The following is a 27,992-nucleotide window of genomic DNA, read 5'->3' on the forward strand; positions in this document are numbered from 1 at the left end:
TGACTTACAAAAAGTTCTATTTACACATCTATGAGATACAGCAAGGTACAGCCATTTCCCAATACATCCATATTTGTACATCTGAGTACCTTGGCGAGAGGCGTTAACAAGAACTTCAGTTTAATAAACAAAGCTAAGTGGGGAGAATTTAACTCTGCACTCGACATGGTGTTCAAACAAAACCAAAGGGCTGGGACAGTATTTTGACAAAGGACACGGCTCACTAGCCACAAGGCAAAGAAAACGGTCAAAGAATTCCTATACAAATGTCACAAGTATTTTGCTTTTAGGAAACATGAAACAGTGGCTTGGTGTCTCATTTACAAACACATCATAGAAAAATGCACAGCCCCCTTGAACAAAAATCCATCATGGTTTTGGGGACTTCCCCCAGCCCCGTCCCTCTACCCCAACAGGCCATTCTGGTGAATTCTAGCATCTTTTGTCTTCTCAGAACTAAGAGAGTGATGGGTACCTCTACTGTGCAGGAGAAGTGTCTTAGAAAAAGGGGCCACAGGTGGCCAGAAACATTTGGACGGTGGGTCTCAAAGCTGCAGCTGAGTTTCGCTTCTGTTTCTCTTTCACTCTTCAAGATGCAGAAGCATCTCAGGAAAGCAGCCCCCGGGCCCAGCCTGCAGAGATCGTGCTCCTGTTACCCTCAATATGAGGGAGCCTCAGAGTCGCTCGCGTCCCTTCTCGCCAGCCATCGGGAGCCCGTGGGAGAGGCTCGCCTGGCTCCGCGCGGGGCCCGGCGGGGTGCTGGGGGGGGTCTTCCTGGCCAGCCCTGAGTAAGGCATCTCCCTTTCCTCAAGGCCCCGTTCACTTTCTCAGAAGCAACTTGGCAAAGTCGGCGTTGGACATCTTGGGGGCTTCTGGGGGTCCTGAGGCAGGGCCTGGGGGCTTAGGTGCGGGGCCGTTCTCAGCCTGAGGAGCCGCGGCATTGGGCCGTTGCAGGGCGCGAGGCAGCAGAGCGAGCTGGGTCCGTCCCTTCCCCCGCCTGGAAGGGAAAGCCAGAGTGAACCTCGCAAATCGGCAGCTCAGGGACCCTGACTTAGTTATGAGAAGAAGCCTAAGCACCCCCAGTTAAAAGATGAAAACTGAAAGACGAGAATGAGAATGTAAGACAATTCCTCTGCCCTGGGGTTTCGGTTAAGAATCTCTCAGTTCAGGCCAGGACCAAACTGGGGCCCAGCACAGGGTGGGGACGGCTGGGACCCTTCAGACCTGACCAGCATCGGGCAGCCGCGCTCCCGCCCCTGTGCTCGACCCTCCCTTCCCTCTTACACCAGCGGCAGGGGCTGCCGGCCTCGCCAGGAAACAGAAGCAAACCTACGTAAAACACTTCTGTCAGCTGCAGTTAAGCGGGGGAAGCTGCGGGCCTGGCTCGGGCCCTGCATGGACGTGACCTCAGACGGCCTGCCCGGGCACCCCCACACACACACCCCCCTAAGCAGGGCCGCGCAGGAGAGCGCAGCGACACTTACGCTCCGTAGATCTGCCGTGGCACCATGGGGCCAGCGGGGGCTTTCCTTGCCTCTGGCTTCTCTGGAACCTTCCTCTGCGGGGGGTTGCTGATGGCCACTTTGATGACGTTCTCTTTGATCGTCATGCCATCCATCTTCATGACGGCCTGTGACGCCTGAGACTCATTTTCATACTCCACATACGCCAGGCCCTGAAGGAAGCACAGCCCAGAGCTGGGTCAGGGGCCGGGGGATCTGGACACGTTTCCTCCCCCTGGGCCGGAAGTCAGATCCGGGTGGGGGCCCCAGCATCAGCCAACATCCTGTCGAGAGCGCTTCCCTCCCCTCTGCTCCCCCCAATTTCTACGACAGATGGTAGCTTCAGATGACCTACAGATGTCCAGTGCATCTTACTCTTGCTCCAGCCAAAAAAAGGGGACAAGACCCACTACACAAACGCAGCAGACATGGTGAGCCGCCCAAACGGCCTCCGACCCTGACCTCATACCCAATTAACCCAGAGAAGGGGATGGCAGGTAATCCACACTCCAGCTGACGCCGGACCACTCCAGATGAACTACTCCAAAAGGACACGGTAGGGGGCTGCCAGGGGGCTGAGGGCAGGCACGGGAGACGGGTGGACAGACGGAAATAAGCAGGAAGGACGTCCCGTCACCCACAGGAGCCCGAGCTGGGCATCCACACTGGGGTCCCCCTCTGCTGCGGTCCACAGGTGGGCCTCGCCGGGCTCAGGGACCACACCTGCAGGCCCCGCACGGGCACATGCACTCCAGCCCTTTGAGCCATCTCGACTGCCAAGACGCGAACATCTTTTTCCACAAGCAGCGGCAGACAGCCTCCCTGGAGTGCAGGGCCAGAGGACCGAGTTGCTCTCCTCCTGTGAACCCGTCATCAGACTGACGCGGTTCCTACTCCAGAATCTACCGAGCTCCACAACTGGGCCGGGCCGCAGCAGTCTGCTCGCGCCCAGACACTGACCTTGGGCTTGCCCGCCCGGTTGGTGACCAGCCGGATGTCCTTCACAGTGCCGTGCTCCTTACAGATCTCCTCGAGCTCCTCTTTCGTGCAGGAGAAAGGCAGGCCCGAGACAAAGAGCTTGTGTTTCTCCAGAGCGGTGCTGTACCTGAACACCTGCAGGGAAGGAGAGGGCGGGGAGAACCGGGGAGAGCCCCCCCGCACGCCGCCGGCCCTGCACCCCCGCCCGCAGGCAGAGCCCACACTGCCTCCTCGGTAAAGTGACGGAAGTGGAAGCCGCTATTCTCAATTCGGGTGAGGACCATCCGGAAACCAATGCAAATGTCAAGCGGCCACACCCTGGGCGAGCTCGTGAGCTGCTCAAGTCTGGGCCATGTGCCAGAGTCGCTCCTTCTCAGTTCTGTTTTGTGTCCAGTGGCGCTCAGGGGTGAACTCCTGGCTCTGAGCTCAGGGAATCACTCCTGGCAGGCCTGGGGGGATCTTGCGGGGTGCCGGGGATCTAACCCAGGTCAGCCACGTGCAAATCTCACCCACTGTCCTATTTCTCTGGCCCGTAAGTGGATCACTTAAGAAGCCCAGAGCCCATGCGGTGACCACTGCTGAAGATGGCATTTAGGGTCCCCTGCAGCCACGTTGTGTTTCCCAAGGAGTGGGGAATACCCTCCACTCCACCCCGGTGCTGAAAAGTGTGTGTGTGTGTGTGTGTGTGTGTGTGTGTGTGTGTGTGAGAGAGAGAGAGAGAGAGAGAGAGAGAGAGAGAGAGAGAGAGAGAGAGAGAGAGAGAGAGAGAAGCGGGGTGCACACTTTACATCTGTTCCCTTTGAGAAGGGAGATCTCTAAGAGGGACACTGAAGAATCTTTTTCTACCAACGGGGCGGGGGGAGGGCCTCTGCTCTACGACAATCCCCCACACAAGGCATTCTCTTCGCGGCAAACCTACCTTAAAATTAGGATTCTTGCTCTTATCCACACACGGGGAAACAAACATCGGCCTCCCCTCGACGTGCTTCCGGTCCAGGGCCAGCGCCTGCAGGGCCGCCTGCTCCTCCTTGAACTCCACGTAGCAGTAGCCCCGGAAGTCGCCCCGGTTGCTGAAGATGGGCCGGATCTCCGTCACCTCCCCGCAGGCCTCGAAGAGCGGCCGCAGCTTGTCCTCCGGCTCCCCCATGCTGTAGGGCAGGTTGCTGACGAAGACGGTGATGCTGTCCTTGCTGCTGTCGTGGGCCACCTTGGGCAGGTCCCTCTTCTGCTTCGGGGGGGTGTCGGCGTCCGCGGGGCCGCTCCGCCCGAAGAGCCCCGTCTCCGCCTCGAGGTCCTGGGCTGCCCCGGCGGGGGCCACGCTGTTCTCGACCTTCCTGCGCTTGCTCGGCTGCTCTGCGGGTTGCCAGGAGAGGGACCGGGTGAGGGAGCCCTCCAGGGGAGAACCTCACCCTCCACCCACCACACAGGGGGCGTCTCCAGCCGCAGGCAGCAGCTCTGGGGCTGGTCCCCAAAGCCCAGGCAGGTTGGGGAGCCCTGCGGCGCGGGATCCAGTGACATGCAAGGGAGCACCGTGATCCCTAAATAAGTCCCCGACACCTGATGCCCCCCGAGAGCGAGCACAGCCTTCTCGTCTCGTCACTGCTGGAAGGCAGCAGCCGGCAGGGCCGCCCGTTCCAGTCCTTTCCCGCGGCCGCCTGACGAAGCCCAACCCTCCCTTCCAGTGTCCCTGGGCAGGCCGCGCCCCCACTGCTCTCCGCCGTCGCCCGCCATCGCCGACGAGGCCTCGCTCTCCTCGACAGCCCTCGGCCGGGAACCAGCCTGGTCTCTGGGATCCATTCATCCCGTCCACCCACCGCTGTCACGTGTCATGTTTGCCCTCACCGAGTCCTGAATGGCAGTGAGCCGCCTGCCGTCATTTCTGAGGGCCCCAGAAAGGTGTCAGGTTCAGGAAAGTCGCCTGAGTGCGGCCCTATGACCACTTCCCTCTAGTGGACAACTGGGTGCTAGCGAAGGGAGGTCCAGAAGCTTAAAAAATCTCCGCGACTGGGGCTGGAGCGATAGCACAGCGGGGAGGGCGTTTGCCTTGCACGCAGCCGACCCGGGTTCGATTCCCAGCATCCCATAGGGTCCCCTGAGCACTGCCAGAAGTAATTTCTCAGTGCAGAGCCAGGAGTAACCCCTGTGCATCGCCGGGTGTGACCCAAGAAGCGAAAAAAAAAAAAAAACCCTTTCTGCGACTGACCCCTGAAATCCAGGGGACGCAGAAACACTGGGGACAAGATTCCTAGTGCCAGGCGGGGTAGCGGGGGGCCGGCGCTGCCGCCTGAGGAGCCTCGGGGACCCCCAGGCAGTTCTCAGCCTAGCAGGTTTCCGGCTGGAGCCAGGGCCTGGGGCTGCCCCGCGCTGGCCTATCTCCCGGGGTCAGGGGGGGGATCTGGACTGTCTCTGCGGTTGCGAGAGAACACTCTGGAAAGCACTACCTTCCTCGTCATCGCCCCACTCTTTCTCGTCGTCCTCCTCCGCTTTCCGTTTGTCTCCACCTCTGGCCTTTTTCTTCTTTTTCAACAGTTTCTTCTCGGCCCGAGTCCGCTTCCGTTGCTCCGCCTTTTCTTCTTCTTGCTGGGCCAGGGCCGCCTCCTTCTCGGCAGCCTGGAAAATTACACGGGGAAAGTGACGGTCACTGGGGGCAGCGCGTCCAGAAACAGACTAATCTGTGACGGGGCAGCGAAGGGGTAAGGGAGGGAAACACACGAGCAAGCAAGAAGCAGAGCATGAGCGCGAGGAGACGCCGCGTGCCCGAGTCCGCCCTGCAGGTTCACTCGGGCTTCCTGGGGACCAAAGAAGGGACCGAGACCAAAAGCTCAGTCCGGGCCAGGCCAGAGCTCAGGGCCTCAGCCACTGCCCATGTGAGGCTTCGGGTTCAATACCCAGCACAGCCACCGACAAACAGAAAACTACAGTGAAGAAAGAACCAAAGATGAAAGAGCTCAAGCCATTTCAATGCTTCATTTCTCTTTAAAAAAAAATAGGTTTTAATCTGTAAGTCTAGGCCCCAAATTAATCTGAGGGTGCTCGTATTTCAAGCATTAGGGTGAGATTCCTTTAGATTCTTGCCCACTGGATCCATTCTAGAGTCCCAGTTCCTCCCAAAACATATTTACCATAGAGCTAAAGTTTTTTTTTTTTTTTTTTTTTTTTTGGTTTTTGGGTCACACCCGGCGATGCACAGGGGTTACTCCTGGCTCATGCACTCAGGAATTACTCCTGGCGGTGCTCAGGGGACCATATGGGATGCTGGGATTCGAACCTGGGTCTGCCGCGTGCAAGGCAAACACCCTACCCGCTGTGCTATCACTCCAGCCCCAAGAGCTAAAGTTTTAAGTCAGTTAAAACTTACCCGAGGCAGAATTAAATACTGATAGAAATATTTCATCCTTAATTCTGATTAAAGGCAGTTAAGATGACCTCAAAGGTTTTGACAAGAAATATTCCTAATGAATCACCAAAATAACCAGTGATTCCAAAGACTTTTTGTCTCTCTCTCTGTGTGTGTGTGTGTGTGTGTGTGTGTGTGTGTGTGTGTGTGTGTGTCTGCCTGTGTGTCTGTGTATATGCACTAAGAACTGGCCGAAGGCCCTCATGCTGTGAGGACCAGCACCCTCCCGGCCCTACCCCTGTGTGTCCATCCTCAGCCAGCTCCAAAGCCTTAAGAAACACTCATTACCGGGGCTGGAGCAATAGCACAGCGGGGAGGGCGTTTGCCTTGCACGCGGCCGACCCGGGTTCGATTCCCAGAATCCCATATGGTCCCCTGAGCACTGCCAGGAGTAATTCCTGAGTACAGAGCCAGGAGTAACTCCTGTGCCGAGCCAGGTGTGATGCAAAAAAAAAAAAAAAAAAAAAACGAAACACTCGTTACCTTCAGCCTCTGCTCGTTCACACGAGCTAACCGAGTCTCTGTTTTCTGGACAGCTATATCCCAGTCTTCTAACGTTCCTGCAAACAAACAGAAGCAGAAACAAAACTTTCACTTTCCAGGTTCTTTGTAAGACGTAACAACACACTAATTTTTACCCATTTTCAGAAGGGATTCTCCCATCAGTCCTGAGAACTGGGGTGTCAACTCCCCTTTTTAAGATTTATGTGTGTGTGCTTTAAGTTTCAGAACTCCAAGTCCATGCAGGCATAGTGAAAACATCCTTTCCTCTTTCAGAAAAAGATTTGAAAGGCAGAATATATAAATCATATTCCTATGCTTTCCGCAGGGCAAGTATTAAAATTTCTTAATATATTTATTATTAAGAGTAAAAGACTTTAAAAGAAGTTCCACAAAATGATTATGGGGTGTTTATTCAGGCCGGAGCTCCCCAGCACCCCGTAAGATCCCCTGTACCCTGCCGGGAGAGACCAGGGACACCACCAGGTGTGGACCCAAAAAGAGGTGTCCCGAGGTGTTCGTACCACCAAATACCCAGGGGTCAATGCCCTGTTGTCCCACCAGAGTGCAGACAGTGACATCCCACAGGGGCCGAGACGGCTGTTTGCCCGCCACGCCTGTGCCAGGGCCCGGGGCCCTCAGCTGGAGCCAGGCTGACCGAGAACAGCCGAGGGCGCTAGGACACTCGCAGGGTGTCAGGTCACAGGAGAGCCGCGGGCTCCTGACTGGACACTGCTGAAGGGCCTCGGACACTCGGACAGGCCCTGCCACGGAAACTGCTGAGTGCGCCCCGGGCCAGAGCCACGTGGCACATGTCCAGCTGAGAGTCAGACGCTCCCGTCTCGGAACACGGATGCCAGACCGGGCGGGCGCCCACCTTCCGTCCGCTCCAGGCTGAGCAGCACCTCGCAGACGTGTTCCGGGTAGTCGCTGGTGCACTGCACAGCCCGGTGCAGGGCCTTCCTGCAGTGCTGCGTGTCGCCGTGGGCCCTAGGGCGGGAAACACAGTTACTGTGAATCTGCGAATCACCACACGAAACATTTGCTTAGGACATTTATATATGCACATATGTAAGACAGCACATATATACATATATGTACTAGGATGTCAGGAAGCTTTGTGGCAGCAGCTTTTAAATTTGACCTGAGCTTGGCGCGAGAGGACAGGAGTTAAGGCCTGACAGGAGTTAACTCTTACAGGCAGCTGGCCCTGGTTCCCATGTGTGGCTCCCCTGAGCACCACTGAGAATGATTCCTGAACAGAGTCCCGAGCACGACTGGGTGTGACCCAACACCCCAGGGCTCTCCCCCACCCCCCAAAATAACCCGTGGGCCTGCACAGGTGCTAAGGCACTTTGCTTGCCTGCAACCAACCCCACTTTAGTTCTGGCAACACGGATGGACCTGAGCACTGCTAGGGGTACACGCAGAGTACCCCCGGTATCACCCAAGCCCCTTCAAAAAAATGGGCCGCGTGCCTCTGAGGGTCTCCGGGACCCTTCAGGGGGGCAAAACTACCTTCCTAACAACTCAGCAACAAGTCCCAACGGCAGAGAGGTATTGGAACTTCCCACAGCGCTGCCAGCTGCACTGAGACGGGAGCTCTCACCCAAGGGTGCGGCCTGGTATTCTCCTGGGCCAGCAGGCTGCCACCTCAAGCACCTCTGCAGTCACGCACACGCACGCAAGGCTGCCACCTCAAGCACCTCTGCAGTCACGCACACGCACGCAAGGCTGCCACCTCAAGCACCTCTGCAGTCACGCACATGCACGCAAGGCTGCCACCTCAAGCACCTCCACACAGTCACACACACACACACACACACACACACACACACACACACACACACACACACACACACACACACACACATGGCTGCCCGGTGAATCGGTTGCTCTTCCCCTGAACCTCATTTCTCTGGACCATCACTGTCACTCGCAAGAACAGCTGCGCTTAAAACACGGACACCAGAACCACTTTCTCTTTTTTTAAGCCTTGGGATCAAAGAAGCCCCAAAGACCATGGCCAGGCCATCACGTTCTGTCCTAATTTATACTTTTATACACCAAGGGACTGGGGAAGAGAAAGCCCCCAGCTCACAGCGCACATGTCCAAACACGGCTACGAAGCAGAAGGAGAGGCAGGAAGGAAGGGGGATCGGGGGACGAGGGCGCTGGGGTGGTGACACGCCACCCCCTCCCCGGGGGTGGGGTGGGGTTACCTTTCCAGGTTGTAGTACTCGAGCCACATGTTGGCGAACTTGGCATTCCCTTTGGTCATGATGCTGTCCCAGAGCTCCCGCGCTTTCTGCATGTTGTTGCACAGCCGAGCCTACGGTCAGGAACGGGCGTGACCTTCCGGCCTCAGCCCCCGACCCCGACACACTGCAAACAGACGGGCCTTCAGAGCCCCGGGATGAGCCGCACCGTGCCCGCGGCCCCCAGCACGCCCCCACCACCCTCAGGGGCACGGACTGCCGGGAAGACACAGCGGGGACCCCAGCCCAGCCCCCAGGGTTTGACCAGACTGTCTTGGAGCAAACTCAGCCGACTACAACGGGACTCGGGGTGGTTTGACCGAGCCTCTGTAGCATCCCCTTTGAAAGGGCCAAGGGCAGACATCCCTTCCGGAGAGTGCCAGCGGAATGTCTCTTTGAACGGACACCCCACCCCCCACCCACTGCGAACAAACAAGACGACGATCAGGGACAGTTTCCTGTCTCCCTCGCCCTGGGGCTCCAGGTCCCAAGCAACAGTCAGCTGCTCACAGCCTCTGCTTATCCGTCAAACTGGCACAGAGACCACGTGCCCTCAGCGCTGCCCAAAGCACCAGGCTGGCAGCTCGGTCCCATCAGGCCCAGCAGAGAGGCATGGGGAGGAGGAAAGGAGACCCCCCTGGCGCTGACAGCCTGCCCCGGGAGCTGGCACTCCCCTCGGGGAAAAGTGGCCACTCGAGGCCTGAAGAGGCGGATAAGGGGCTTGCTCTGGGCGCAGCCAGCCCAGGTGTGATCCCTGGCACCCCATCGGGTGTCCCCAGCCCTGCCAAGAGTGATCCCTGAGCGAGGAGCCAAGAGTGAGCCCTGGGCACTGCTGGGTGTGGCCCCAAAACAAACAGAGAAAAAGGACATCCGGCTAAGGGACTCAGAGGAACATCTGGCTAAGGAACTCAGGAACCCTGCAGGAGCCCAGGCTCCCGTGTGTCTGTCCAAACCGTTTACCGGCCGGGGACACTGGCTCGGCGGCAGAGCACCAGCCTTGGCAACGTAAGTGGCTCCGCGTTCAACCCCCGACACCACCAAGAGAAAAACAAACCAAAACATTTACCTCAATCCGAGCCCAGTTCTGCATGATCATACAGCTGGGATCTCCACTCTCGCTAAAACCTTGGAGAAGGAAATGAATCCAGGTCAGGAGGCTGCCAGACGCAGCGGGACGGGGTCGGCGGGGGCTGCACTTACGCTCTTCCACCTCCTGTTTCAGGTAGTCCAGAGCGCGGGCAAACGCAGACCTCAGCTCTTCTAGCTCCTTACTCGAGTCTGTCAGAAAGCGCGAGAACAGGGACCGGTCAGGACCCTGTTTGATTCTACACCAAACTTTTCTGAGTTTGATCCTACACCAAACTTTGCAAACAAAGAAGGCTTTCTCTGTCTGCAAGCACAGAAATAAAACAGCCTCCCCCCCTTCCCCAACCCAACCCACGGAGAAGGAGCGAGCCAGACAGCAGGGGGCAGAGTCCACACACAGCCCGGACTGCAGGGCAGGCCCACCGCAGTGTCCCCAGCCAGGAGAATGGCCCAAGGCTGCCAGCTCGTGAGTGAGCGATCAGGACAGCTCATTGTTGGTACCTGACGGGGGTGAGGGTGGGGTGGCAGGCCCTGCAAAGATTCAAACTTTAAACACAACAGTCACCTAAAAGAACACACACACACACACACACACACACACACACACACACACACACACACACACATGGAGAAGGAGAGAGACTGGAGGCAGCAGGCGCCAAAGTGAACGGGAAGGCCCCTGACTGGCTTCCTGAACAGCCTGGCCAGCTGGAGACTCAAACACAGCTGCATGCATCTGAGGGGCAGTTCCAGATGAAGGGCGGGTCTCCATCGCTGGCCCCACCAGGACGCAGCCGGGCAACTGCGCACCTCCCCCAGAGTCATTAAGAACCTTCCACTCGAGGGGCTGGAGCCATAGCACAGCAGGGAGGGCATTTGCCTTGCACGCGGCCGACCCGGGTTTGATTCCCAGCTTCCCATATGGTCCCCTGGCACCGCCAGGGGTAATTCCTGAGATGCAGAGTCAGGAGTAACCCCTGTGCATCGCCGGGTGTGACCCAAAAAGGGAAAAAAAAAAAAAAAACCTTCCACCCGAGGGAACCCCGCACGCTGGCACACCTTGTTTGAAATCCACTCTTCTCCTCAGGTAGTCCAGGTAGGTCTGCCAAATCTCCACGTAGTCCGTGGCCTGGATGAAGCCAGCACTCAGAGCTTTCTCAAAGGTCCCTGGAGTTGAAGAAAAAGCCAAGATTCGCTGCTAAGGAAGCTAATGTAGAGTATCAGACTGTTATTTAAAAGACCTCTGACAACACGCTGTTTTGTGAAGCCCTACAATAAGAGTTGCAGGTCAAATAAGTTTGGAGAAAAATGTCGCCCCTCCTCAGGAAATCACAGTGAACAGAGGTGCTGAAAAGCTCCCCGAGGGACGAGGGTCCCGGTGCTCACCTTGCCACGGCCGGCACGAGCGTGAGCCCCAGCTCTGCTCAGCTGAGCACAGCGCCAGGAGTAATACAGCCCCAAACACGGCCAGGTGTGGCCCCGAAACAACCAAAAAAGCTCTAACAAGTCAAATGTGCCATCCAGAGGGCCAAGAACTAGTACAGCAGGTAAGGAGCTTGCCCTGGACACAACTGCTGCCAGTTTTACCCAAGGTACCCCCGAGAGCCCCCCAAGTACCACCGGGAGTGATCCCCCAGCACTGCCAGTGTGGCCCCAAAACAAAAAATCGAAAGGACAAGCTGTCACTCTCCCACATAGAAATTCTTTTTTAGTCATTAATTCTCATTATTTCAAAGCACACTCACAGCCTAGACTTCGTGACGATTTTGTTATTGGTGCTTTGGGGGAGCAAGAGTGGATGTCGACCCCCGGTTGCGTACTCAGGGGTCACTCCTGGAAATGCCCAGTGACCAGATGTAGTGACATCGAGCGCCCACCCCATATTGATTAAGCTACATGTGGCATATTTGCTATGCCCAAATAGGAGGATGGCATGCAGGCAAGTGCCTGAGCCCCCACTAGCCCCCCTTGCGTCTGTGACAGCTCTAACTTGAAACCAAAGATGCCACACATCCCGCAAAACCGTCCGCACCGGAAATCACCCGGTGGTCGACTTCGTGTCTCTCCATGGCCAGGAGGTAGCGGCTCCACAGCGCGACCGTCCACGGGCAGTTTCTCACGGCTCGGCTGTGCGCGGACAGGACCAGCTCCTTGACTTTCAGCTGCCGATCCTGGGGGAAGGAGTCCGGGCTCAGGAGGCGACACGGCTGCCACCCCTCCCCAGGCACCAGCCAGCCCCGGCCCAGCTGGCCGACGCCAGGCGACTTCCTGGCAAGTATCAGCACCTGGAGCAGCCCCGGCGGCCCCTGCACTGCCGGGGAGGCGCCGACACAAGAACTCAGATGGACACAAACCCTTACTCGTCACTGGTTCCTCCCACGGAGAAACCCCGAGTGGTGAGGAGACAGGGAGAGGGTGGAGGCGGAACAGAGAGAGCCGAGCAGCGGGCCAGGAGGCCAGCGGGACGGATCCCGCCGTCACACGCACACGGGCTGAAACCGCCGCCCGTGAAACGGGAGTGGTTTGTTCTTTCCCATCAGCGGAGAGGCGCACGGGAGGGACCACTCAGCAGAAGACACGGCGCTACGGGAACTGCTGATGCTGCCAAGCAGGCCGGGAGGCCGCACCACTCACCCCCTCCACTGCGCAGCCCCATTTCCCGGAAACGTGAAGCTCAAGGGAAGACCGCTACTGTGGTCTCAACAGTCAAACTGATAACACAGTAACCTCTTAAACTCAAGGTGGGGGAGCTGGAGTGATAATACAGAGGGCAGGGCATTTGCCTTGCATGTGGCTGACCCGGGTTTGATTCCCAGCATCCCACAGGGTCCCCCGAGCACCACCAGGAGTGATTCCTGAGCGCAGAGTCAGGAGTAACCCCTGAGCATCACTGGGTGTGACACAAAAAGGGAAAGAAAAAAAAACGCAAGGGGAAGGGATGTGGCTCCACGGTAACAAGGTTAGACATGGGGCCCCCTGAGCACCACCAGCAGTGGCCCTCACCCCACATTGCCTGATGCAGTTCCCACAGCAAAGCAACAACAACAACAAAAAAAAAAAAACAGTGAAATAACTCAAAAGCATGAGGTACTGTGACGCAGCACCCCTACAGCAGACAAACATTGGAGCCACTGCGAACCAATGTTAGGTCAGTAACAAAGTACTCTAGAGAGAGTTATGCCAAAACAATAATGTAACAGTAACCCAAGCATTCGGAGAACTGGCAGAGAGGAGCAGGAGACGAAAGGAAGGCGAGAGAGCGGCGGCAGGCAGGGCGCGGCTGACCGGGGCGGCGGGCAGAGCGGCGCGGCGTCTTACTAGGTACTGACTGTAGCGGATCCATAAGTCGGGCACCAGGCAGTTCTCCACCAGCGCGCGCTCGAAGATCAGCTGGATGCGAGCGGGGTCGCCGGTCTTCATCTCGAAGTCGATGTACGCCTGGTACTCGGCCAGCCGGGGTGCTTCTGCACTCAACTGGGACAGAGGGAAAGGGCACTGAGGCTGAGAGCAGCTACTTGATGCTGTCAGGAAGCATACGACGTCTTGGGGGAAAAGGAGGCTGCGGCGGGGCCGCTAACCCTCAGAACCCAGCCCCACTCTCGGACCCCGACACCAGGGGGTCCGCACGTCTAAGTGCCTCTCCGTGGGAACAGGCACAAAGGGGCTTTTCTCTCAGTCCCTTCCCGTCCCACCCCACCCAATCCATTCCTTTTCTCCAAATCCAGTCCCGGGTTGAAGTTTGAAACCAACCCGAAACTGAGGGACAAGAGAGCCATCTTTGCCAGCGACCACGGGCCATCCTCCCAAAACAGGATTCACTTTCTTGGCCTGAGTAGAGCAACTATGTCCACACCGGGGTAACTTGGTGCTATGAGCTATCTCAAAATTTTTTCTTTCCAAGTATCAGGTCCTGACCAAGTACAGGTGCATGCAGAAGATCAAAAAAACTACACCTGGGCCAGAGCCAAAAAAAAAGAAAAGGGGAAAAAGCTGAATCTAAACTCATCCCAACATAAAAAGCTCTTCTTTTTCTTTTTCTATTTTTGTGCCACATCGGTAACATCAGGGGTCACACTCCTGGCTCTGCACCCGGGAATCACTCCTGGCGGGGCCCAGTGGACCGTATGGGAGGCTGGGGATCGAACGTGGGTTGGCCACGTGTAAGGCAAACGCCCTCTCCGCTGTACCATCTCTCTAGTCCCACAAACCCTTTCTTCTTCAACCATTCTCTTCAGCCACATTATGCTGAGTTTCCCCACAGGGCATATTTATCTCTGCCTTCAAAAGCGGAAACCACCTGCATGTGAAAGACAGGAGGAATGGAGAGTAGGAAGCAAGGCGGCTGCACACTTGCACAGGGAGGGCCCTGGTTTGATTCCAGGCACCACATCCGGTCCCCCAAGCACTGCCAGGAGTGATGGAACCCTCAGCCCTGAGCACCGCAGGGTGTGACCCAGTATTAAAGAAGGGAGGGGAAAGGGAGAGGAGAAAGGAGGGTTTGGTCCCTGGTACTGCACATGGTCCCCCAAGCAGGGTCAGGAGTGACCCCTCAGGAGGGGCAAGAAAACAAAAAAAAAAGCAAGGCGGCCCAAGAGCACACAGACTACTGAATACATTATAAAAGACCAGTTCCTAGTAATGACAGATTAACTTACGAGAACTAGTCACCCAGACATACTCATCACTCAAAGCCACCATGCGGCATTCAACCTTTTAAGTCTTTATAAGTCATTAACCAGCAAACACAAAGTAAGGTAAAAAAAAAAAAAAAAAAAAAAAAAAAACCTGCTTAAGCATAGGCTAAGCTTTTGCAGGATTAAGATATGGGGGTCACAGCGACAATATAACAGGGAGGAGGGTGCTTACTTTGGTGACTGGGGTTCAGTCCCCAGCGTGCCCTAAACACCTCCAGAAGTGATACCTGCGTGCAGAGCCAGGTGTAACCCCTGAACACCAGGTGTGCTGTGCCCACACACACACACACACACACACACACAAAAAAAAAAAGGAAAAATAAAAATATACTAACTAGGGGGCCAAAACATTAGTACAGCAGGTAGGGTGCTTGCCTTGCACGGGACAACTAGGTTTGATCACTGGTACCACATTTGGCCCCTGAGGTCCACCAGGAGTGATCCCTGAGCACAGAACCAGAACACGCACGGAGACCACTGGATGTGGCCCAAGATCAAGGAGAAGAAAAGCTCTGAGGCATCTGAGCTGTACAGCAATGCTCTGGGCGGGCCACCAGTGTCCCCCCTCACAGTCGAGGCAGCTGAGACACAGACGTCCAATACCAGCTGGACACCAGAGCTCCCCTTAGCAAGCAGCAGCACTGGACTCAAGCTTCAGGGTGGCCTGGCCCTCCAGCCTGTGGCTCGGATTTGCCGTGCAAGAAACGGAAAGCAGAGCCCAGCAAACCTCCCAAGAGGGAACAGTCACACGGGACACACCGCAGAGACGCTGTAGAATGTCAAACCCAAATAGAGACCTTAAAATCGGTCACAGGAGGGGCTGGAGAGATAGCACAGCGGGTAGGGCGTTTGCCTTGCACGCGGCCGACCCGGGTTCAAATCCCAGCATCCCATATGGTCCCCTGAGCACAGCCAGGGGTAATTCCTGAGTGCAGAGCCAGGAGTAACCCCTGTGCATCGCCAGGTGTGACCCAAAAAGCAAAAAAAAAAAAAAAAAAAAATCGGTCACAGGAAATAACACTTTCCTTCCAAGAAGCAAGCATTGAATGACTCCTTCAACAGCAATGATAGAAGCCAAAAGACACAGCCAACGGTCCAGAATTCTACTTTCTGAGGGACTTTCAAGGAGACCAAAGTAAAGAGCTTTTTCAAACAAAGATTTAGAAAATCTGTTACCAGCCAATGTCTAGTGTAGAAGATTCTAATCAGCAGAATGCAACCAAATTACAGGAAATGTGATTTCGACTGAAAGAGAGGGTGCAAGACAAGATTAGGGAAATGTGTGCAGTAAACATACACCTAGTCCAAAGTGAGACCAGCAGCAGCGCCTTGTGGGACAAGCTCTCAAGAAAGGCAGGAGAATCCATCTCAGAGTGGATGTGAGGACCCCGCCTCAGAGGACATGAGGATCCATCTCACGGTGGACTTGAGGACCCCGTCTCAGTGCAGACACAAACACGGATCCCTGAGGAAGCCCTGAATTGCAATACAAATATCTCAACTTCCAGAAGAAAAAAAAGCTAAGTATATTCATGAATAATAGAGTTTTCTTTAAATCACAACCAAAGGTAACTCATAAATCCAAGCAAAACTAAAAACTGCTGATCCAAAGATGCCATAAGGAAAAACAAACCTTACGTGTGGTGAGGAGTTGCAATACAAAATGAACAACTGAACGTGAGGATTGATTTGGGACCCACGATTCAGTGAGAAAAGACAAACCTTAAGAAACATGAGTCAATGGGGGCTGGAGCGATAGCACAGCCAGGTAGGGTGTTTGCCTTGCACGAGGCCGACCCGGGTTCGATTCCCAGCATCCCACATGGTCCCCCGAGCACCCCCGGAGTTATTCCTGAGTGCAGAGCCAGGAGTTAATCCCTGTGCATTGCCGGATATGACCCCAAAAGCAAAAAAAACAAAAAAAAAAAGAAACATGAGTCAAGCACTTCAGCAGCCCTTCACAAAAGAATAAAACACCTGAATGGCCAACAGACATTTTGATGTCACCAACACTCGGCAAAACACAAAAGAAAATTTCTGTTTCAGACTCGCTAAGCAGGCTAAATGTCAGAGGCAGAGACCTGTGTTACGGAGTGTGGGAAAAGCGACAACAGGAACCCAGCTCAGAGACGGCGGAGGACCCCGCAATCCCGCTCCCTACACCGTGACAAGAGCTTTCCTGGGTGGATACCAAAATGGGCATACAAAAACGGTTTGAGCAATACAGCTCAACCTAGCAAAAATCCAGAAACAGCCCAACTAGCTGAACAGACAGACATATGTTATGAGCAATTTTACAGCAGGAAAACAAACACACTGGAACTACACTTGCCAACATGAGAATACACCATGTTTCCATTAGAGAGGCTCAAAAGCAAGCAAAAGGAAACAATGTACTAAGAATGTAGTCAGCGGCTGCAAAATTAGAAAGAAAAGCAAGAGAAAAATAATGGTAAGTCAGGAGAAGGAAGAGCTCTCCCAGGAGGGGATCCAAGGGGCCCGCAGGAGATTGATTCTAAGGGGCTGGCAATGCTCTATTTCTTGCACCTGGAGGGGACAGAGATGTTCACTGCATTGTTAGTATGTTAACCGTATGACGGTATGCACTCATCGGTACTCTGAATTTTTCATCATAGGGGCCAGAGAGAGCATGGCAGGTAGGACACTGGCCTACCTGCAGAACATGGTTCTCTGCCATCCTACAGTCCCCAGAGCACTTCCAGGAGTAACCCTGACAACCGAGCCAGGAGCAGAGAACATCACCAAGGTGTGATCTCCCCGCATACACACACAGAAAAAACCTGTTCACAATAAAACAAGATTTGAAGGTGATGCGTCACTTGCCCCAGCTGACCGGGGAAGCCAGCGAGGAGGCCGTGACTGAGCAGCCCCCTTACCAGCGCATCTTCATAGGGCTTGTATTTCTCCAGCTGCTGCAGCGCTTTGTTGTAGCTCTGGATGACTGAGTCTGGGATTGGGTCTTCGGACCATTCTTCGTACTCTGCAAACGTGGCCTCCATGTCTGTTGAGAGACGGATTCAACCCCGTGGACTCTGCCACTGGGGCTACCAGCCCACACAGGCTAAGCCACGTGACTCGGGTGCCTCAGACAGCACAGCTCCTCTCGGTGGAATCCTGAGCCCACCTGCCTAGACTGCGCCTAAGACCATCTCAAAGCACTGCCTCGGGGTCCCAACCAACCAATTAACCAGCTCACAGCACCAACAGCTACACAAACGGTTACCTAGTGTTAACTTGGTCCTAACGCTTTCAATTCCTAAAACTGCCAAAGGCAGGGTGGACTGCAACTCCACCTGACAGCTGAGGTGGTTACATGACTCATCTACAGTTTCCGGGAGCCCGAGGCTATGACTGCGGCAGTGAGGCCCAGGTTCGAGGCCCACTCACTATGGTACACAGCTGCTCTCCGGTGTGCGAGATGACATCACCAACCAGCTCGGTTTTCTAGCCCTTTCTGTAGGTCACCCGAGGATTTAGTGGGAGAGACTCGTTATACTTTGCTAAATTAAATCCAAAAAGAACCGGGAAGTAAAAACAGAAATAATGCGTGACTTCAGAGAGGCTGCGAGACACTCTGAGGCCCACAGCACATCGTGCTGAGGAAACAAACCAGGTGGCAGCACCGAACTGTCCAACCTGAGCTGCAGACCTTCAAGGGACTGCCCAACCGCACGCCCCCAAATACAGGGAAACCCTCACGGGAACCCACTTCCAACCTTGCTCCTGACCCACGGCACCACCAAATGATGTGATATAGAGTCAGTCCGCGTAGAACCTTCCTCTGTCATGGAAGACAGGCCTCCTGAGGAGGACTTAATGGGGCTCTTAATAAATCCCCATAAAATAAAGGGCATCAACATCCCTTTTTCCTATCAGGAACCTCTTCTCTGGCTCCCCAATAATTCTTCAAGCTTGGAGTCAGTCTGGCTTCTGGCTCTCCCCCCCACCCTCCTGATTCCCTCTGTCCCGTTCAGGAAGGCTAGGACCATGGGGGCCTGGTCACCGAGAATGTGAACACCAGCCGTACCAGCCTCGGGAGTCGCCAAACAGCGCCTAATTACACGACACACCCCAGCATGTCTCAAACACCATCAGCTGCTCCCAGCGAGTTTCTCTTACCGTAGAGGGGGATGGCCAGCTGCCGCCGGAAGAGACTGTCAACTTTCTCAAGCTGTGAAGCAAAGGTTTGTTCCCGGTCAAAAGGGGAAAGGAAGACAGCTATGGGCTAAAGAAGCAAATTTGTAGTAAATGACAAACTCTGGCTCTTCCTCGTTCAAAAAGAAAAAAAAAAACTCTCAAAAAATGTTTAACTCAAACTCAAACTAAAAGTATGATTTCTCTACAAAGCATTCTGTCATCTACAGCGAGAATGCCAGACTACAAAAAGCAACATTATTTCAGCTTCTGCTGAAAACAGAATGGGAGGAAGGAGGAATTTTTTTTTTTCCTTTTTGAGTCACACCCAGCGATGCACAGGGGTTACTCCTGGCTCTACACTCAGGAATTACTCCTGGCGGTGCTCAGGGGACCCTATGGGATGCTGGGAATCGAACCCGGGTCGGCCGCGTGCAAAGCAAACGCCCTCCCCACTGTGCTATCGCTCAAGCCCCAGGAATTTTTTTCTTTTTAAGTCACCAGGGGACTATAAGGAGGCAGAAGATTTAGTATCCTGAGACACAGCTGACCCCAGGATCCAGGTGCCGTGGCCTGTCTGTAGTGCTGGGTTCTGAAGCTGTGAAGGGCAGAGACAGAGCTGGGGTCTGGGAGGGAGGGGCCTGCAGGTCCCGGCAGGGCAGCAGGAACGCAGGCACAGAGAGGTGCAGGATGTTGGGGAAGAGAGAGCCACGTGCAGGCTGGGCTCGTGCACGACAGCCGGGAACGGCACAAAGGTCAGGCCTCAGCCCTGATGCCTCATTCAGGGCAGCACAGACTTTTCCAGAGGAACCTCGTCAAAGGGGCCGGGCTGCTTTAACAACAATGGTCTAATCAGCAAAGGCTCAATTTTGTTTCAACAATAACTTTGTGCACCCACACGCAAATACAGTGGAGACAGTGAACTCCTATCTCCATTTAAAACGTGATTCTAGGGGGCTGGAGTGATAGCACAGTGGGGAGGGCATCTGCCTTGCACGCGGCCAACCCAGGTTCGAATCCCAGCATCCCATATGGTCCCCGGAGCACCGCCAAGAGTAATTCCTGAGTGCATGAGCCAGGAGTGACCCCTGTGCATTGCCGGGTGTGACCCAAAAAGCAAAATAAATAAATAAATAAATAAATAAAACGTGATTCTAAGTGGGGTCATATCTCTCACGGCCACAGGCAAATATAATGCATGTATTTTCAGTGGCATGGCTACTCTTCTGTCTCTGAACCATGGGAACCAAAGCAGCGGGTATTTTTAAACACCAGAAACTGCAGCACCATCGATATTTCTGGTGAAAGCCTTTCTTGCCGATCTGCCTTATCGCCCACCCCCTAGGGGACTGGCAAAGGTGACGCTGAAACAGCCCTGACTATTCAAAGGCCACCCCGGTGGGCCACTCACCCGGGCGGCTTCCACAATCGCGCTCTCAAACTCCCGGTAGGCCTCCCAGATGGCGAGTCCCCTGGTCATGTGCAGGCCGACGGACGACAGTGCCCTTTCAAACACAGAGCGCACTTTCTCCAGGCCGCCCTTCTGGCCGATCCCACCAACCGAGTACTGGCCGTACTCCAGCCAGATGTTCGGACCTAAGTTTGAGAGGCGTTTGCTCTATCAGTTCAGGAGAGGAGATCTGCAAACTTTCAAAGTAAATGCAAAATGGAAGGAACGTGCCGCCTAGGGGTGAGTCTGTAACAAAGGAAGGTTTCTACACTTTCACGCTTCTGCTGCACCCAGAGAGAAATGAGTGTCTTCCCGGGGCCTGTGTTTTCACTGGCAGCCCCGATTCAAAGAAAGCATCAGTTCCTGTCGTCACGGACCCATGTAAAGCTGCCGCAGGAATGACAGAGCACAAACGGAAATGAACCCACCCACGGTGGCGAAGCCCAAGGCCGCCAGCGCTGCCCCCTCTCGAGAGGAGCCTTCCAGTCTCTGCCCACCACGCCACCCATCCGGGGAGGGCGACAGCCAGAGGCCCCACGGCGGTCAGGAGAAGCCCCCAGGACACTTACAGATGTAGTCCTTCACGGCCTTCTCAAAGAGGTCGTACACGTGCTCGCGGTCAAGGCCGTCCAGGGCCATGCTGATCTCGTCGTGCAGCCACTCCAGCCAGAGCTCTGCAAGACAACGGCCCCCGCTGCGCTACCACCGGCCACCCGGAGGGGACCGTGAAGAGACGGCGGGCCTTCCCTCCACAGGCACAGCCGGGCCGGGCCCTCGGAATCTCAACCCCCAAGGCACTTCTAGCTGCAGCTGACCATGACGGGTCAGCCTGGCGTCTACACTCTGGTTCTGTCCTCTCCGCAAGGAGCGGGCCCTCTCAGACACGCAAGGTGACGGCGCCCTCCTTACCTTCCGTCAGAGGGAAGAGCTCGCTCATCTTCTGGCGGGCCACCCGCACCTTGGTGAGCTCCCCCTCCAGCCGCAGCAGCCGGATCAGGTCCACATGGCAGTTGTAGTCGTAGACATTGATCGACAGCTGGTGGAGACAGAAGGCGAAATGTTAAATGTCAAATGTCACCATCAGTTGTCCATTAAGCAAACAGACCTGGTGGCATGGGAATGGGATATAAGGGGAAAAATTATGTACATGGAACAGTGGGACGCTGGTGGTATCTCGAGCCGGAGCCGATACCAGCGCAAGCCCTTCGGTTCCAGAAACTGCTTGCAGACACTCTACTAGTCTATCAACTAAGCCAGAGCCCCACGCCTGCCGATGACGGGAAATAACCATCCTTTTCGGTTTTTTTTTCCCTTGTCAGGCAGCGTGGCGATTACTAAACAGGCGTGAACTCGGTGGCGCGGGGCAAGGGGGAAAAAGAAAAGTTATGTAACAAACAGCGGGACTTAATATCTCTATATTCTTAGCAGTGGAGAACTATCAAATGCCTCCTTGGCAATAGGACTGCTTTCCTTTTTTGGGGGAAACCCCAACAACGGTAGTGAGTTGTGTGTTGAAACATGGAATGTAATCGAGATAAGGCATAAACGAAGTGAAACTTATCATGTACAAGGGTGGGGACTGGGGAGGTGGGAGGGGGCGGCAGGTATACTGGGGGGGTTGGTGATGGAAGATGGGCACTGGTGAAGGGAAGGGTGTTTGAGAATTGTATAACCGACATAATCCTGAGAACTATGTAACCCTCCACATGGTGATTCAATAAAATTAAAAAAAAAAAAAGTCACCATCAGAGTAACTCGGCCAGGGTCAGGGTGACAGTGCAGCTGGTCGGGTGTCTGCCTTCCACGCGGCCAACCACGGCTCGATCCCCGGCACCCCCTAGGGTCCCCAGAGCAACACCAGGAGTGACTCCTGAGTGCAGAGCCAGGAGTAAGCCCGGAGCATCGCCAGGTTCACACGACCCCAAGCCAAAACCAAATAAAAAACCCCAAAAGCAAAATAACTCATTCTCTGTCACCCCTGGTGACCAACCACACTCATCCTCCCGGGCTGCAGAATCCTCAGCGTGCTCCCTGGGAGCGACACACCCCCCAGCCCCAGGAGGAGGGTGGCTGAGAGGAGGCAGAGCCCGGGGACAGCAAACCCTCACATTCCCGGGGCTCTGACCCGACTCTGTCTGGAGCTCTCCTGGGCTCTCGAAATACAGGAAACATCAAGTGAAGAAAACAAAGAAAATGTGATTTTTTTTTTTTTTTTTTTTTTTTTTGCTTTTTGGGGCGATGCACAGGGGTTACTCCTGGCTCTACACTCAGGAATTACCCCTGGCGGTGTTCAGGGAACCATATGGGATGCTGAGAATTGAACCCGGGTCGGCCGCGTGCGAGGCAAATGCCCTACCCACTGAGCTATCGCTCCAGCCCCAGGAAATGTGATCTTAAAGAGATCATTCACTTCCATTTCCTCGTCTATCCAACAGTCACTCAGAGATGAATGCAGCAGGTCTGGAGACAGTCTCTTTGCTGCCTGCTTCATTTTCAGCTGTCAGAGGCTTCTGCACTGGGGGAAAGGGTCATTATTAGGAAACTGATTTGCCCATTGAATTGTCCTTGTTAGCAGTAAAATCCTGGTCTTCTATTGGCAGGCAGACTGTATTGGCTCTGTGCTTATGAATTTAAAGTACTGGTGCCTTTTCTGACATGGATGTGGTAGGGAATGTAAAGCTGTGGTGGAAATCTGGTTATGATTAGTTTCACATACGAAACTAGCCTTCTAGTACAAATGAGTCAGTTCCAGCACTTCTTCTTAGTACATTTGTATCTGTATTCAGGATTTATGAGTTGGAAGTGGAGTGAAGTTTGCTGTTTCATACCTTTACTCCTTGAAATGAAAACATAGTAATACAAAATTCATCTTTGGAACTTGTCGCCTTTTGAGACGAGAGGATGACCCTTTACAAAACGCTTTCAGGGAGCTGTCTCGTGGGGCCGGCGATGCACAGGCCAAGCATGCACAGGCACTGAGTTTGAGTCTGGTGTTTTGTTTTTGTGTTTGGGCCACACCCAGCGGTGTGCACGGCTTACTCCTGGCTCTGCACTCAGGTATTATTCCTGGTGGGCCCGGGAGACTATACAGACATATCAGGTGCCAGGGATCGAACCTGGGTTAGTCATGTGCAAGGCAAGCACCTTACCCGCTGTACTATCGCTCTGGCCCCTGGAACTGCATCATTTGATATTTTTCTATGTTTACATATACCTTTTCAGCAGAGCCTGGCAAGCTCCCCGTGGCGTACTCGATATGCCAAATACAGTAACAATAACAGTCTCTTTCCCCTGACCCTGAAAGAAGCCTCCAATTGTTGGAAAAGACGAGTAAGGAGAGGCTGCTGCTAAAATCTCAGGGCTGGGATGAATGGAAATGTTACTGGCGCCCGCTCGGGTAAATCGATGAACAACGGGATGACAGTGATACAGTGATCAAACAGAGAAACCACTGGCTTCGAACAGATAAGGTTGTGAAGATTTTAGGAGGGAATTTAATAATGTGCCACAAACAACAGAAAATAGCACTGTTGGGGAAAACAAGAACACAAGCCTGGGATCTGTGAAGTGGAGGGACGGCTTAGCTTTACTATTGGGCCAGAAGCTCCAAACTGAAAGTTTAGAACAATCACATTTTTCTGGCTGGGCACGGGGATTAGGCACCCCAGGGTTCGTTTTTGTCCGACCCTGTCCCTTGCTTGGTTTCTCTGTATCCCGCACGGGAGTCCAAACGGCGGGTATGTGTCCTTCTCCGTGACTTTTTTTCCCTACTGAACTTTCTAGCTGCACCTAAGTTGTAAGGGAAGGCAGGAGCCCATCTCTACTCAGGGCTGAGTAGTATTCCACTGTGCGGACAGCTCAACTTATCTGCCCACCATCAGTCACTGGGCACCTGGGCCGTGTCCAGGCCTTGGCTGTTTGTGAACAGCATTGCCGAAGACACAGGGGGGCCAGAGAGCTTCTCACGTTCATGTTTGGGTTTTCTCGGAATGGACGTCAGAGAATGGGCTCTCCAGAGTACATGAAAGTTCCATTTGTCATATTTTCAGGGGCCGACATACTATTTTCCACAGAGGGCTGGAGAGACGCACACCACGGGGCCGACCTGGGCTGATCCCCAGCATCCCACATGGGCCCCCGAACTCCTGAGTGCAGCAGTAATTTCTGAGTAAATTAGAGCCGGGCGTAAACCCTGAGCATCGCCAGCTGCTGCCTCTACCCCCACAAATAAAGCCCCTTTCCAGAGATGCTGGGCCTGAAGACACCCCTGGAAGAGGGAACGGAGGTCCCTGTGCTGCCACAGCCCTGTCTGCCCTGCTCGTCCCCAGGTTCTCTGCTCCAGGCCATCCTCCTGGTGCGGGTCGTATCTCACTGCTCTCCGGTTGACACATCTCCCTCATTTTCTCACGTGCTTGCTGAGCATCTGTGCAAGGATCTATTCAACCCCCCATCGCCTGGTGGGGCAGTTTGTGTTTCTGTTGCTGAACCTCGGTGATGTGGCAGCCCTCTGTCAGCTGTTTCGTTTTCAGCACTTTCTCCCCCTGTGGGACCGTCTGACTGCAGCCGGCCTTTCCGCACGCAGCAGCTTTTCAGACCCCCCTAATGTGCTGTGGTTTGGTTGTCATCTGTCTGGGACCGAATCCAGGGCCCCACTCATGCGAGGCAAGTACTCAACCCGAGCCGAATCCCCGGCATCCAGATACAAGTTCTGGCTGAGCGCTAACGCAGGGGTCAAGGCACCTGCCTCACGTGCGGTCAACCCTGGCTCATCACCAGAAGTGGACCCCGAGCCAGGTCAAAGCCACAGGAGAAAGTTTAGAAAGAGAAAGAAGGACAGGGAGACGGTCAGTGACGGGGCTCCTGCTGGGCATCCCTGAAGCCCGGGGTGGGTTCCCAGACCACCAGATCTCCCAGGCAGCTCCAGGTGAAGGCTCTGAGCACTGCTGCCTATGACACATCCCCCCAAAATAATCTTATTTCCAAATAAGAGAGATGCAAGAACACGGATTCGAGAAAGTAGCTGCCTGAGCGGGGGCCTGTCGTGATGCACTGAGGTTCCTGTCACGCACGTCACCTGGGGAGCACCGAAGTGACATTTGGAGAAGGTAAACTTTGCTCGCTGAACGCCGTGCAAGGCTCTCCCGTCACCCCATCACTCTCAGCCCCCCCGGATTGGATGAGGATACGGCTTGTGGGCAGGAAGCGAGGCTGCGGGGGCAGGAGAGTCACCGGGAGGCAGATGTGGCCAGGGCGGGGGCTCAGGAGGGCCGAGGCGGATGGGGTAAGCGAGTCGGTGAGGACCGCGGCCCCCCCACGGAGGCGCTGGCAGAGAAACTGCCTCGGGAGGTTTCTGTATAAACATCTGAGTGTTTTGAGGTTGTTTTTTCCCCAGTGTCACAGATAAAATCTGAGGCCTAAATGATGCTTTTTTTCTTCCTATTGGATCTACTCTACGTGGAGGTGCCGGGCAGTACAGGAGACGCCTTCAGAGCCCCCTTAGTGCCAGCAACGAGGGGCCGTGCGGTCTACCTTGGTCCCAGGGCGGAGCGTGTGGACCCACACGTGAGAGTGAGAGGAGGCTTCGCCAGGACCCCGAGAGGCCTGAGTGTCCCCACCTCCCGCTCACCCCGCCCCGGAACAGGGGTGGAGGAGTAACAGCGGCCACAGACCGGACCAGGCCGCCACCCACGCCGGCCTTGTGTCCAACTGTGCCGGGAGCTCAGTGCTCGTGGGGCTGTGTCAGCTCCGCAGCAGCCGCATGGGGACACTAGTCCCCCCTCCAATTCGCCCACTGGAGGGCGAGAGGAGGTGTGCGCTTTGCACGTGACGGCACCCAGATCGGCCCGGGGCATCACAGATATATACTCTCCCCAGCCCCGCCAGAGCCAGCGTCAGTCCTGGGCATAGCAGGGGGTGGCCCCAAAACCAAAAAAGGGAAAAAAATGACCAACGGGGACGTCAGAGGCACAGAGAGCTGAACTCGGCTGTGCGACGCCTCCCCAGGGCCCATACTGGCAGGACAGTCCATGGTGGAGCAGCTGGCCAGGAAACCGCTCTCTGACCCATTCTCCCCCAAAGCAAGCGGAGGGGCCCTCAGCCAGGACTTGACCTTGGTGCCCGGCACCCGCTCCTTTCGGCCAGGTAAGCCTATTTCCCGTCGCTCGTGGAGGGTAGCGGCCGACAAGCGCGCACAGCTCTCTGCAAGGCTCAGGGGGATGTCCTGGGCGGGGGAGCTCAGAGGGCCCCCGGCCACTTAGCATGCAGGGTCCAGTTTGGCGCCCAGAGTCAGCGCACCAAAGGGTCCCACAGCCTCACCAGGAGCCACCACGTGCGACCTAAGACTACCCCCCACTCCGCAAAAAAAAAAAAAAAAAAAAAAAAAAGATGTTAAGCCCGCAGGACGGATTCTCCCAAAGACAGGGGCACTATCAACCCAGAACCCCCATCTCACACTGTGTTTGCTCAAGAAAAACTAAGCGTACCGCCCAATTCACTCATAAAAAGCCGAAATGGTGACCACTTGTGTCGGTTCCTTTGCCAACCACTGGTGATAAAGAGTGGGACGAACTACACCAAAGACGTCACCGCCGCTTCCAACACTCAACAGAAACACCCCCACCGATGTCATTGGCAAAGCGCTACGCTACCCAGTCAGGCGAAGGGAGAAACCTCCGCGAAACAGCTCCTGGCCCCGAGTTGGTTTGCCCAGATCCAAACGGGTGACTGAGCAAAACTGTGCCCGGATCCATCCTTGAGTTTCTGCTTCTCCATCATCACACAGGATCCAGCTCCATCTCTTCCAGAAGCCCCTCCGAATCCACTCCACGCCCCCTTCCAGCCCCCCACCCCAGGAAGAGTTTCCTTGTCCTCTTGCCTTGGGCACCAAGGAAACAGAGGTTGGTATCTCCACCCCGACCCCCTCCCTGACTGCCCCCTGAACCAAAGGCCTCAGCTCCTCGAAGGTGCCCCCTGCACGGTGCGATGCGGAAAGCGGGTCCTCCCCTAAGCCCCGCAGGTCTACAGATAGACAAGGCTGGGGTACCCCTCGCTCCTTTCCCTGCCTGCACCCCGTTTCACAAACACTGAGCTTCCTTTCCTGGCCTGTCCTCAACGCATCCTCATTTGACTACTGCGATCCTGTGGGGGGGGGGGGGGTCGGGGGGTAGCCACCGGGCTAAACTCAGCTGTGCCAAGCTTGGGGGGGGGGCGCGGGCAGAGGAGAGGTGCAGAGGCCCAGGCTGAAGCAGCTCGGGAATCCGCCCGGCACTCTGGGGCTTGCAGAAGCCCGACGTGGGATCCGAGCCCAGGCCTCCCCGCCGGCTCCGTCCCGTGCCCCGCCCCCCGGGCAGCGCGCCCCCCTAACGGCCCGCCCGGTGGGCGTGCTTTCCCGCCGGGTGGGCGCGCTGGCGTCGGCTCCACGAGAGTCGCCGTGCGCGGAGGGGGGGAAAGGCAAGTCCCTCCCCGGGCGAGCAGCGGGGAGCCCCCCGGACGCCGCCCCGAGAAGCAGCGAGCGCGGGAACGGGGACCACCCCCCCCACCCCCCAGGGAAAGCGCGCCCGGCCCAGCAACGGCCACGGACGCACCTGCTCCTCCAGGCGCTCGATCTCCAGCTGGTTCTTCTCCTCCTCCTCGTCGTACTCCCACTCGTACTCCCCGGGGGAGCTCTCGGCCGAGGAGGCCACGGCGTACTCCTCCTCCTCCTCCTCTTCCTCCTCCTCCTCCTCCCCATCGCTCTCGCTCACGCCTTCCTCCTGCCGCTCCCACTCCGGCCCCATGGCCTTGCAGGGGGCCGCGGCCACCGCCCGCGACAGCACCTTCCGCTTGGTCTTGGCCGGCTTCCCCTCGGCCTCCCCCGCCTCGGCTCTGGGGCCGGCCTTGGGCTCAGCCTCCGGCTCCGAAGCCGAGCTCGCCGCCGCCGTCGCCATCTTGCGCACCCAGTGATCCGGGGTCTTCAGCGGCCGCCGAAAGACC

The 27,992-nt window shown here is 55.7% G+C and overlaps 1 protein-coding gene across 2 annotated transcripts; it reads right to left on the reverse strand.

The window, feature by feature from the left end:
• SART3 (spliceosome associated factor 3, U4/U6 recycling protein) lies at window positions 1–27,968 on the reverse strand. 2 transcript variants are annotated; one of them, XM_004615501.2, is made up of 19 exons: window positions 27,605–27,968; window positions 20,931–21,057; window positions 20,591–20,695; window positions 19,983–20,167; window positions 18,557–18,608; window positions 17,314–17,438; window positions 13,041–13,196; window positions 11,755–11,893; window positions 10,782–10,889; window positions 9,837–9,914; window positions 9,703–9,761; window positions 8,601–8,710; window positions 7,256–7,368; window positions 6,361–6,437; window positions 4,922–5,090; window positions 3,400–3,833; window positions 2,463–2,615; window positions 1,485–1,675; window positions 1–997 (listed from the first exon to the last, which is right to left on the reverse strand). In XM_004615501.2, exons 1-19 carry the CDS (start codon window positions 27,944–27,946, stop codon window positions 820–822), a joined length of 2,901 nt encoding a protein of 966 aa, XP_004615558.2. In that variant the 5' UTR covers window positions 27,947–27,968; the 3' UTR covers window positions 1–819. The 2 variants fall into 2 exon arrangements, with proteins under 2 accessions (XP_004615558.2, XP_055002883.1); XM_055146908.1 differs by having other exon boundaries at window positions 18,557–18,662.
• Between the last annotated feature and the right edge of the window lie 24 nt (window positions 27,969–27,992).

The sequence above is a fragment of the Sorex araneus genome, chromosome 9 (assembly GCF_027595985.1).
Source record: "Sorex araneus isolate mSorAra2 chromosome 9, mSorAra2.pri, whole genome shotgun sequence".
Classification (NCBI taxonomy): Eukaryota; Metazoa; Chordata; class Mammalia; order Eulipotyphla; family Soricidae; genus Sorex; species Sorex araneus.